Raw genomic sequence first — 12,523 nt, forward strand, 5'->3', positions numbered from 1 at the left:
AATGAAAGCCTTGGAGCAGAAAGCTTTTCCAGACAATGTTGTGGAAAGTAGCTCGTCTTGGCCTCAGCTCCACCAACCAAGCCAAGCCAAGCCAAGCCAAGCATAGCTGCCAAACCAACAAGATAAAAGCGACAGGCCATGGAAGGGTTCTATTCAAAGCGTGTCACCTTGTAACCGGTTTTCCATGTCCGTCGTTTCTATGTCTTGGGCGATGTCTTTGCCATATACTCGCTTATGTATGACTAGTAAGTATGTTAGTATGTTTGCTTGAGCTCGCCCCACGCTTAGTTACTTCATTTAGGCTTGACCCCTTTCGGCTATATTGTTATCAGTGGAGTTGAGTTGAGTTGAGTTGAGCCTGACCTGCTTTCGCCTGGTCACTTTATGTTTTATGCTTTTTTGGCGTAGTCAGATGGCATATGGCATGTGGCATGTGGCATGCTAGCAGTCAGTTTACGTCGCAACAGAGCCAACACCCACAATATTAATCAAGTTGCTTTGTAATGAATTGCGTGGTAACTCACAGCGTTTACTCCCTAATTTACTGCAAATGTTTATGATGTAACAGTAATATTAGGAGGACTCTAGGATATACATACAAACCATACATATGCCTAATGACAGGTCAAATTGATATTTATACCCTTGGAGAGCCAGTTTACTAACCGTACTCATATGCATGCTTTCTTATGCTGTTTGGCTTTATTAACACAACTCTGCTGGTGGTGACCCTGATCGCAAGAAATAACCTTTGCAGCTATAGATGCTTTGCATTTCTAACTGGGCTATTACCATAATAAACTATATCTTGAAACTCATTCCATTGTAGAGCTGGGCCAATTCGCATGTTGAGAGCAATAGCCGGCAGTTATAAGGCGTTAAAAGTTATATTCGAGAAGAATACGTAACTTTACGCAATACTAACAGAGACCAAGTGTGTGCGGGAGTGTGTGTGTTTTGCTCGCGGCTCTTCACTTCATTACGTTTGTTGAGAGCGGCGCAGCAAAGTGCTGCTAGCTATTACTAAACACATACAAAAGTATCGTTGTACTTACAATATTTTCAATTAAGCTTGCAGCAATACACCACAAGAATAATAACAATTACAACCGCAGCAGTAATTCTATAGAGCCATGGCAGTGTTTGCCTTTAAAGTCTACAACTGGCATGTGTGTATGTGTTAAGTTCCCACTTTTTGCATTGGAGCCACACATACACACACACACACACACATACACACAGGAGGGGGTTTGTGTACTTAGCCACCCACCCGCGGCTGAAATCTTTCTAATAGAACGTCAAGCAGGACGAAGCAAGAATGACAGCAGTGGGCATGGTCTTGAGAAGGGGTTGGGAGGTGGTCCAAGAGACTATTGTCTTCAGTTCACCACATGAAACGCCAATGATAACAATAAGAACAGCTGTACGCTTTTCACTGCTCACTGTACACAGCACTCCGAGCAGCTATGAGAGGAGAGAGACGCTTTTGAAGTTAAGGTTGTGCATGGTAAATGAATAGCTCACAATGAATTAAATTTGTTCGAACTGGCAGTAAGGCAGCAGGAGCACAATCTAAAAACCCGAGCACCAGGTCCAGCTTCCACCTTCACCTTCAGTGCGAGCTCCGGCTTCAACATCAGCAATGGCAGTTAAATCAGAGCAGCAGGCGGTAGTTTCTGTTGCTTGCTATTGGTTGTAGCTTTCATATTCTTCGTTTTCTTGTTGTTGCTTAACAAAATAGAAACTTTTGCTTCAGATTAGTTTTGCAAAAGCACAATAACTACATTCGAAATCCAAGAAAATGTTGTATTAAAGCAGCACTTTAATATGGTATTTGCGAGAATCTATTGTGCTTCTTTGGCATGCGGCGTGTTTGCTTTAATTTAAATCAACAAATAAAACAAAACAACGCAAGAACTGTTTCTATATTTATGGAGCTAGTCACGTAGGTTGGAGCGGTAAAGTTAAGGTCATTAACTCTCATTCACTGAGATGTTCCAGACATCACTTGACTATACTATACATTAAAAATTAGAATACGAGTTAAACGCCTAAGCGTGGCCAACAGCCTTCAAGTGTTAAGTGAAGTGACTCAGTCAGTTGAAGACAATAGGCAAAGACCGGAGGCCACGGATGTTATCATCATATCTGTTGAGTACTGCGTGCTCAGCGTTAAAGCGCCTCAAAGAAGAAGACAAAAGAAATGAGTGCACTAACTACTTAGAACGTTAGTCGTGATCACTTTAATTGCCAACAATCAAAAAGTCAACAAAGTTCCATAGAAAGCAACAAGAAACAAGCCTCATTGCACTGCAAACTCCTGAGTACAAGGGGCAGATAGACACATGTTAATTATTTATACGAGTATCTGAACTTCAGTATTCCTGCTTACACAACGACTAGTTAAGACCTTTGCAGCTGGCCATAAGATAGATTCGTATGGTAAATTCTTGAACTGCCTGGCTAGAGTTCCATGAATAAATTATAAAAATTATTATTTAGTTCTCTTGCACTTAGCCTCCATAGTGGTTAGAGCCTGCTAGCGAGAGAAGTTCAGAGTTATGCGCAGACAAATCGGTTGCTTAGATTGGAGCTGACATCTTCAGAAGAATACAGTCGCTTGCGCAGAAAATGTAAACGATCCAGCAAGATGCAATCTTGATTTTCACAACGATTGGCTGCTGTAACAGCGTTGAAGTTGGGCCAACAGAACCAACAGACTCCTAACTACACACTCGCTTGGTGTTACTATGCTACAAGCTAAGTGTCTTCTTAAATTAAGCCACTTGGTTGCTAGTTAGCATAGATGGCTCCAGCGGAATTGTAGACATGTCAGTTGTATCTGTTTTAAGCGATCAATTTCAATTAGACTCTCTTGGTCAGTGCAATACATTATGAGCAGTCTAAGCTTCATGAAAATTACAAATTAGTGCTGTTGTTTTAATTGAAGTTTATAAATACATGTGTAAGATGGTGGCTAGAAACTTTATCTGTGATCTGTAAGTCTAGCGAATGAAATCCTCAGCATTGATTTGCTAGCGTATAAAGACTATTCGATGGCCCTCCGATCTACTTAGTTTGCAAAGCGAAACTTGGCTGCTCAAGGAACTGTACAAATATGTAACACTTTTGCCTTGACTTTGCGCATTTGTCATAATAAAATTATCGTTTGCTTGGGTCAGTGCATTGCTGTAGACAAGCCAACGGATAGAAAGACAGGAGGATGGACAGACAGACAAACCAACCGACCAACGGACCAACGGACCGACAGCCAAGCGAAAAGAAAGAAAGACAAACAGAAATCGCCCTGCAACGTGCCTAGAGCAGGCAACCCGTCGGCTCTAACACTTATCAGCATGTTGACAGTCATCAGTGCGAGGGCAGCCAACCAGCAACAAACAGTCGTGCCAGTGGCACACCCCACCACTAGGAGCAGGAACAGGAACAGGAGCCGGACGAGGAGTGAGGAGTGAGACCAGGAGCAGCGACTGGGTTCGTGGTAGTACGAATAGCCAAAAGGCAAATGCCTCAGCAATTTTTGCAATTTCTAATTTGCTTTCACTCGCTTGTTTCATGTGCCACTGCAGATTTCATTTCATTGATTCTGGCAGTGGATGCGATGCAGTGGCAGTGGCAGTGGCAGGCCGCTGTGTTGCTCTTTTAGTGTTTTGTTTTGTTGTTGTGCTGCTTTGCTCCTTTGGCAGTTACTTCTGCTGCGAGTCCTTTAGTCACTTGAGAGTTGGTTGAATTTCAGTCCATTACAATTTACGAACATGAGAAGATGCGAATTATATTATCGGAACAACTTATTTTCCTTTAATTATCCAAGTCTAATCAATTGTTGGGACGAATAGCATTTAAAACGTATTTCCATTTTTCGTTTGAATAAAACAATAACTTTAAAAAATGCATGATGGCTGAAATCGTGGTCATTGATTGAGGATAAACTAAACACTAAACAAAGCGGCTCCAAATTCAAATCACGTACTATTGGCTATTGATATTTCTTCTGACCAATTTCACGCAGCTGCAACAAATCAAAAAGCAGACAGGACACTGCAAATCCAGTCGGGTCGAGTCACAGTCACAGCCACAGTCAAAGCGATGGCTGGAGCTAGAGCGAGAGAGCGAGGGCGAGAGCATGAGAAGTGCTAAATAAATTGAAAATTCTAAATTTTAATAAAAATTGTCGCAATATGGCAATGAAATTGTCATGAGTTGTGGACCTCCGTCTACGGCAGCAGTCATCCCAATGGTATATCTGTGGCAATCACGTGATCAGCTTTCATTGCATTGCAATTGCATTTTTTCCCAATATGATTACGATGGATGTATGCATATATGTACACACATGCGTATGCATGAGTATGCGGGATGTGTCAGTGAAATACAATTTTTTGATAAATTTATCATCGTCTTTTTACTGTGTTGTCGGTGTTGTTTTTGTTTTTTGTTGTGGTTGCCGCGGGTGTATGCAAGGATTTGGTATATCACTGTTGGACTACTGATGTAAATGCTGGTCTACAGATATAACATACTTATTTGATTTTGTCATTCACATTTTATTGAAAAGTTATTTTTGGGGTTTTCGCTCTTATTGAATTTAAACGTGCAGTTCTTTTTCTGCGAAGAGTAATTTGTTAAATCGTCCATTTCATTTATTCCATGTTGCATATTTCGTATTCACAATTTTTCACTATCAAAAACAAATTGAGTTCAGAAAAATGCTCATGTGAATGTCGTTTATCGTTGTTTCAGCACAAAGCAAAACATTGTTAATTATGAAATTAATTAATATTTTGAAGAATGCAAACTTCGAAATTTATAAATATTATAGGAAATCAAAGTAAGGGTCGTGAAAATTGAATGGGAATTAATAACCAATATTCACTAAATGGCACAAATGCTTGAATATCAGTTTGGAATTTTTAATATTCAATACGTACATGTGTGTTTTGCCTTTTTTTTTATCAATGCTTATATATATGAATACATTTATCTATTTTTTTTCATACATATTTTCACAGTTTTAAATTCAAAAAGGAATAGTAAAGTTGTGTTGCGGGCCGAAGATTACATACTCTGGCAAAGATATTTGAGAAAACAGCAGGACTAATATATTTTTTGTCAAGTTTCTCAAGTTTCAGTGTTTTTAGACTGATGATTATTGTGGCGAACCTTTAGACCTTTAAGAAGTCTAGTCAGATATTTTAGGTAAAACCATTTATACCCCTTAGTAATCTTCCTACACTTTTGTCTGTTGCATTTTGTAAAATTTTGTAAAAGGCAACCACCGAATGTTGCACAATATGACTCTGACAGGTAATTAGTTTTACGCAATGCGCCTCTGGTCAGACTTTGAAGTCTGCGCCAAATGTAATTTGTTCTGGTTTTTTACTGACCAACCAAACGTACATTTAACGTAAAAATTGAAAGGGGAGCATAAATTTGTGATACAGGGTAACTAGATCAATGACTGTTGAAAGTTAGCGATAGGGTTCTTAGCAATTTAAAGTAAGACACAGCAATATAAAACAATTTTGCAATTATGTATCCGCAATGAGAGTTTCAGTGCAAAAAATGAGATTTATATGTGCTTATATGTTAAGTATCATATTATAATCGAGATATACGTTGTGAGTTTGTGAGCTTGTAAATTATGTACATGCTGAAACTTAATCTATGTTTACCTCTAGTAGCGGCGGCGCCAATGCAAAAGCAAAGCAGCAATATTCGGCAGAGCCAGAGTATTTCCGCTTTGGATGCGAGCGTCATTGTCGTCGCCATTTTGTCGAGCTGCGAAAATGGCGTCATCTGTGGCGCCATTGCGTTTTATGTTGCCAAAATGTCACAACAACTGCAAAGAGATGGAAAGCAAGTGGTAGGAAGTGTTAAAAAATTTGTAATATACAACAATGAGAACGATTTTGAATTTTGTAAACATCTGCTAGCCACCAGAATAACTATGCAAAACATTAAGTTTCAATTAGAGTTGACACTCAGCCAAAATCCAGGCAATTTTGCGCATCATAAATTTCAAATCAATTTTCCTAATTAGCAGAAGTCTCTGGCAATCAGAGAGAGGCAGGCCAGTGTGCTGCAAACCAATTTGAAGTTGCTGAACCCAGTCGCAGTTAAATGAATTATGCGACATAGTGAAGGAAAAAATAGAAATAGAAAAGACCCAAAGTGCATGAGGGGTTCGGGCGTATGTGAAGAAAGTGCTCATTCCATGAACCGCTGCTCTTCCTTTATTTTTTTGGAACTTCTCTGCTCTTCTAGTTGGCCGTCTTGACGCCTTGTTCGCATTCATTTACACAATTTGCACGCGGAAGTCCGGGCGCTGTTGCTTCCTTTGCCTTTTCCCTATTTGACTTTTGTTTTGACCTTAAATCCTTTTAATAAGTTAATTGTTACAGCGTTGTACTTTTGCTGCTTTTGAATTTATGATTAGCCGTATCCAAGGATGACCACGTCGTGGAATTAGCAACCAGCCAAAAGTATTTAGCGCAGCTCACGCTGAATTTCTTTGAGTCTGTTTCATTTTCGTATCTTGCAACTTGGACTTTTTGTAATATAAAGTCAGAAAGCACAGTTCATACCAATGTCACCGTTAGTTCTGTTGCTCTTTGTGTAGTCGACTTTTATGCATTTGCAGAGCTTCCTTTTGAATAAAATTCATAGCTGAGAATGCCACGCAAGCACTTGACTCATCGTCATTGTCATTATTATCGTCTGCGTTTTTCCTGGCAGTCCTCTCCTGCTGACTGACTCTGTGTCAACTTCGTAATAATGGTTTTTTTTTTCTTTCTTGCCAACACAAAAGTTTCAATGGGAAATGTGTGTACCGTGGTCTCATCGTTAAACTGTCGTTCTAATGACCGTTAAATTTCGAAAATATTAGAATTTGATTGTTTGCCACACACATTATGTGTAGTCTCTCTTTTTGCAATGCATTACAAAAATTCAAATTTAAACTGCTAAGATAAGATGCATATTTTGTCATATATTTTCCCACTGTTGTTTCGTTTATAGTTGCTCGACACGGCAGCTGTAGTAGCAAGCTGGAAAGATTCTATTAACCTAAGAAATTACGAGAAATGAAAACTTATTACGAGAAGTCATTAAGATTCAAAGAATTAAAAACTTCAAAAGTAAAACTGGAAGTGAGGCAAACCAAGACCTCGTCTTGCTTTCTTCCTTTTTGTTGATGAGAACGAGGCCTTTATCGCTGAATGCTGTACATGGTATGGCAACAGTGCAGCCTTACAAACTGTTGGCGGTTTAAAACAAAAGCCCTGAGCCGAAGTCAATGGTAGTGAGTTTTTCTTTTAAGTTGCAGCCAGCTAAATGCTGGCAATGGCAAAGGGAAACTCATAATTGTTAATGGGATTTTTTTTTTTGCTTAAATGAATAAGTACTGCAAGTATTGTGCAATATGTACACTGCAAAATTTTGAAACTATTTACGTATTTATTATTTTTATTTTGTTCTTTTGAATCAGTAAATTCAGTTGAGTTCTTCATTTAAAGTTTGATTAAAAAACTTTTCATTGACTATTATTAAATGTTGCGTATTAAATCATTTAAAAAGCTCTCGTCGTGATTCATTTAATGGTTGGTCATTAAGCCAGCCAAATCGAATCATCATTGCCCAATGTCACTTGCTACTTTTATCAATGTTTCCTGCTCGTTTCGGGAACTTTGCAAACCACGTAGCGATGTCAGCTACAGCTACAGCTACAGTTCCAGCTTCACAGCGGCCTCTCAGTGATTTTCATATTGCCTGTGCATTTTTATCAGCCATTTGCCGACTCATTAAGTGTCGTCTCTTCTTGTCCGTTCTGGGCGTCTGCCACGTTGCTGATGTCTGCACTGCATTTTAAAAACGTCATTGGCGATTGAGTTTACATGCTTTTAATTGACGTCGTCATGCAATGAAATTCAATTTATTGTGCACGCCATTGATAGTAATTCATACTGATGCAAGCACCTACTATTGCATATACTTATGCAAGCACGGGAGGAAGAAGGATGGAATACACTCAAGGTAGGCCACGACATGAATATTCCGTATTCCGTATTCCGCACCTGAGCCCCTGAGTACTTAAACAGAACGGAATCAGACGATGAGTAAAACAAGTTGTATGTTTGGGAAGGGAAATAATAATGTGCGTAAAGTACATATAGTGTTGTTCTCGACAAAAGACAAAAGGCAATGAGATCTATAGGCAAAATGGCTGGCAGACAGGTTATTGACATTAAGAAAAAATATCACATACATTATCTAGCCGTTATATTAGTCTTTCATAGGTTACTCAGTCAGCATAAATAATAACATATATTGATATGCATATTGCACTCAAATTAATTTTGTTGACCACATACTATTGGTTGAGATTAGTATTGGGAGACCGTTGTAATTTTAATTAAAATTAAAAAGCCACTACATGATTTAAAATGCGACCATTGAATTTAATTAAAGAACATGCCGTCTGTCTGGGTCTCGACCTCAGTCTCGGTCTCGGTCTCGGTTTTGGGCTCCGTGTCGATGCTGACGGCAATGTCAAGTCTAAATTTGCTAATTTTCGAAAATATTAATTGACTTTTCATCGCGGACACGAAGCGTCATTAAAACAAAATATAATTACGTGACAATTTGATGTTCCTCCACTGCGATGCACAATTCAAAAAGGAAAATTAATTACGGCGGCACCGAACGGTGACCCACCCAAGGGATCAATCAGCAAACAGTCAGAAAGGTAAACAATAAAATGGAGTGGTAAATCCCGGCGATGCTTAAGCAAACATAGCCAGATCAAGCCAAGCCGGGTCAGGGCAGCTCCGACTAGCCGACTGCCCAAGCACATTAAAAAGGGTCGCCATCTCTGCTGGTTAACTTTGAAAAATTAAAATCCACTTGGGTCACGGCGGCATTCAGAGCCCCGCATTTTTCAATGGCAAAATAATATAGCCCACAACGTCAGCTGGGAGTTATAATCTGTTTGCTGCTTTTTCATTGCCGCCATTTGGCCATTTGGTCAATTGCTCTTGCTCGGCCGGACTTGTGTCCTTTTTTGTTCTCGTTGGCGGCCCTAGCCGTCGACAGCTAAATGAAACGTAAATTTTGCAGCAATTACGCGGGTAAACATGCATTTAAATAAATTTGCATGTAATTATATTTCGCATCAAATTCTAATCAAATTCATCAAATTATTCGCCAGTCAACTTTTATTGCATTGTTGTTTTGGTTTTTAAATACTCAGCTAAAATAATTGTAGTCACTCTTAATGTCTGGCCGCGACTTCCCTTCACAACAGATATACATATATAGTATAGTTCATATCTGGCCATTCAACTGGCTGTCATAATATATACGAGTTGTAATATACATGTGTATGTGTTCACAAAGCTCTTGTGTGTGGTGTAATAAGCCAAAATGTTTTATGCGACATCTCATTTATCAAGTCGCCGATATACATATAAGCGTTGAATCTGCCTTATCCCAATCAGTTGTATTGTGTTGGCTCGTCTGTGCTTTATGATAAATGACCTACTAAAAACGCCGTTAAATTTTAATAAGCAAATTTTTTATATATTTGTTCGTGGAATACACAAATTCATTTATGAGCAATCGTTATCTGACCACAGAGGCTTTTGTTTTGACATTTGGTAAATATATTGATAAAATACAAATATCATTAAGGCAAATTATAATATAATATCATCAGAACTATTGATAAATTCCTGAGTTTTAAACAAATCAATTCAAATCTACGACCACGTTTTTTTTTTGTGGGGGAATGCGACATCTTTGCCTGTCTTACAAATCTCACTAAATTCCAAGACAAAAGTAAATGAAATTGCACTAAATCTAGAGAGAGTTTTCTTCTTCAAAAATGTTCAACCTTTGTCCCGGCAGTTTCGTCTGAAATTGGCTTAGCGTCGCGCTCAACTTTGTGCTTTCGTTTGCCTTCTGGCAGATTGTAAAAAGGTACGAACAGGCCTAGGCCAAAGTGATAAACCGTTTGCACTGACATCGCATATAAATCTGCGACAAAGTTGCGTTTGCTAGACACACGGACAGCTCCAAATCGTGCGGGATTTGTCATGCCAAATCGTTGAAAATGGCGTGCGTTGTTTATGCGCTTTCTTCTCGCCTCCTCCCCATTGACTGCCTTAGTTTACTCAGTGAATTTTGCACAAAACAGTGGAAATGGCAACAACAATAGCAACAGCAACAGCAAGAGCAACTCGTCTCCAGCTATGTCGTAAATCTTCAAGTGGCTTATCTATAACAAAACTGTGTGCTTTTTAATTCGTTGAAAGAAACAAAAAAAACAAAAGAAAGTAGCACAAGTAAGAATAGCATAAACAAAATAAAAACAAAAAAAAAAAAAATCCCAGGAAATCTTAATGTTTATTTAAAATTAGCTATCTGTATATTTGGGAGCGTACACAGAATGCAAATATTATTTATTAGGGCAGCAAGCGCTAAATAGACTTAAAAAATGAGTGTGCAAATTAGGCGAGGTTTCAATAAAAAAGTTTCTTGGAATTTTTGTTCTTAAAGCTTTCTTGAATACCCTGACATCTTCAAATAATTCGAGGAGTTTACCTTGTAGGCAAAATATCACGTGAAAATAAGTGGATATACCCTGCATAGCAAAATTACAGAGGCGAAAAATGCGCAGTCATGTAATTTGAACTTAAGCAAACGAAAATTCAAATAGCAGAAGTGAGTGGAAAAACGAGAAAGTTCAACAAAATGCAAAAATCAGCGTAAAATTGTGTTAATGATGCGCATTTTTAATTATTTCCATAATACAAGAATATATATTTAATTATCTGTTGCTGTTGCTTTTTCTGCCTCAGTTGGTGATCCTAAAAATTACGAAGAAACCTTTTTGATGTCAATCATTCAAGCGCTTAAGAAGCTGTCAAGCTCGGCTATGCCTAATAAGACGGCGACGGCGACGGTGGCGGCGTCAAAGGAATTTAAATTAGCCAAGGCAACTGTCGGTCGGTCGGTGCAATAGACTTGCTCAAAAGTTGCCCACTTGGCATGCTCTGCTAATGAATCCTGACGCCATTTTTTTACAGCTGAAGATTTTTCTTTCATTCTTTGGGTTTTGCATGGCATTGGTGTAATAAGCGTAAAACTTTTTGGCAGCGCCAATTTTTGGTTTTCTTTTAACTTTTTGCCACAGCGCAGCACCGCCTTCTCAGTTCTGCATTTCAACCAATTAGTTGGCTGTTTGTTGGCGTGTTTCGTTGCCGCTGATTGACAGTTTCAAATGTTTTTGCCTTCACGTTGATAAGGGATGACCCGAAAGCTTCTCAACCCCAACCCCCCCGCTAAACCAGACTAACATTCCAGCAACTGCCTGTTGTCTGGGCGTTACATTTGGCTGTTTCCTCTTCTATGAGTATATCTACTTTTAAATTGGCCAATTTAATGTCGTGCACCTTGTGTCTCACTCTCATAGGTGTACAAGCTCCGCCCACACACTCCCAGACAATTGTCATTTGAAGTTTAGCTGTCTAACTTTTACCGCTTCAACAATTTGTCGGTGTGTCGGTGTGTGTGTGTTATATGGCGCATGTGCGTCAGGGATTCTGGGGCTCTGACTTGGTCCGAACTAGAAAACATTTTTCGGCTATTTTTGTTATTTTTCATTTGTTGCCTTTTGTGGGTCCTGTGAGTGTTTCATCACTTAAAAAGGATTTATAAAAAGGTAAAAGGCAATGATAAAGTTGTTGCGAAAAGTAAGATATAATTTGCTTTGTTTTATTGTCAATTTTGAATCCGAGTCGAGATTTGAAGCAATTCTCTTTATTATTATGACTTTAACAAGTAATATGTACAAGCTTAAGACGGTACTTCTGGGAATCGCATGGCACAAGTAAATGTGAAATTGATATAAAAAATAGTTAGATTCCGACTATGAACGCTGGGCTGGGTTCTTGGAAATCTCTTATGGCGACAGTTAATTTAAATGTATTTCATCAATTCAAGACTATAATTTAATTTGTTGTCACGTATTCTCAAAATCTGCTGAGATGCCTAGTGTCACCTTCAATTAGGAACAATCACTCACGACTCAGACTTACAAGTTAAAATGACAATGTCCTTTGATTTGTTTGGCTTGCCAATCTTACATAAAGCGCCACCCGGCAGCAAAGTGGATTAAGGGTGCTAATGACAGTTCCGGCCAAATAAACTGGTGTCGTGTTTTTATGCTCCGAGTAACGGCGCAGTAGCATCAGCATCAGCATCAGCAGAAACGCCAGCGACACGAAGCAACCGACAGATTTTTGTCAAAATTGACGTTACGTATGCGGGAAAGTGGCGAAGAGTGCTGTGTCTCCTGCCAGCCCATAAGAATATATTGACATTGCCGTGTGCTGCTGGTACAACAGTGCGTATGATTTTTATAAATGCCGTGTCGATGCTGAAACAGGAAACTCACAAAATCGAGCGACATATGCGCTTTTTGTACTATGTGATGTCGTCAGTGGAT

General features: G+C 39.0%; 1 protein-coding gene and 1 long non-coding RNA gene across 2 annotated transcripts in view; one reads left to right on the plus strand and one right to left on the minus strand.

Annotated features, from left to right (window-relative positions):
- LOC133839214 (serine-rich adhesin for platelets) overlaps positions 1-12,523 on the minus strand; it is a 47,826-nt gene that overhangs the window by 11,336 nt on the left and 23,967 nt on the right. The window contains exon 3 of the mRNA XM_062270619.1: positions 5,691-5,857. Within this exon, the coding sequence (XP_062126603.1) occupies positions 5,691-5,826 (136 nt within the window). The 5' untranslated portion in view covers positions 5,827-5,857. The remainder of the gene's footprint in view (positions 1-5,690; positions 5,858-12,523) is intronic.
- The window catches only part of LOC133839239 (uncharacterized), a 75,425-nt gene continuing 72,415 nt past the window's right edge, over positions 9,514-12,523 (plus strand). Inside the window, exon 1 of the long non-coding RNA XR_009894076.1 lies at positions 9,514-9,671. This is a non-coding gene — a long non-coding RNA (uncharacterized LOC133839239). The remainder of the gene's footprint in view (positions 9,672-12,523) is intronic.

Source organism: Drosophila sulfurigaster, chromosome 2R (genome assembly GCF_023558435.1).
Source record: "Drosophila sulfurigaster albostrigata strain 15112-1811.04 chromosome 2R, ASM2355843v2, whole genome shotgun sequence".
NCBI classification, from domain to species: domain Eukaryota; kingdom Metazoa; phylum Arthropoda; class Insecta; order Diptera; family Drosophilidae; genus Drosophila; species Drosophila sulfurigaster.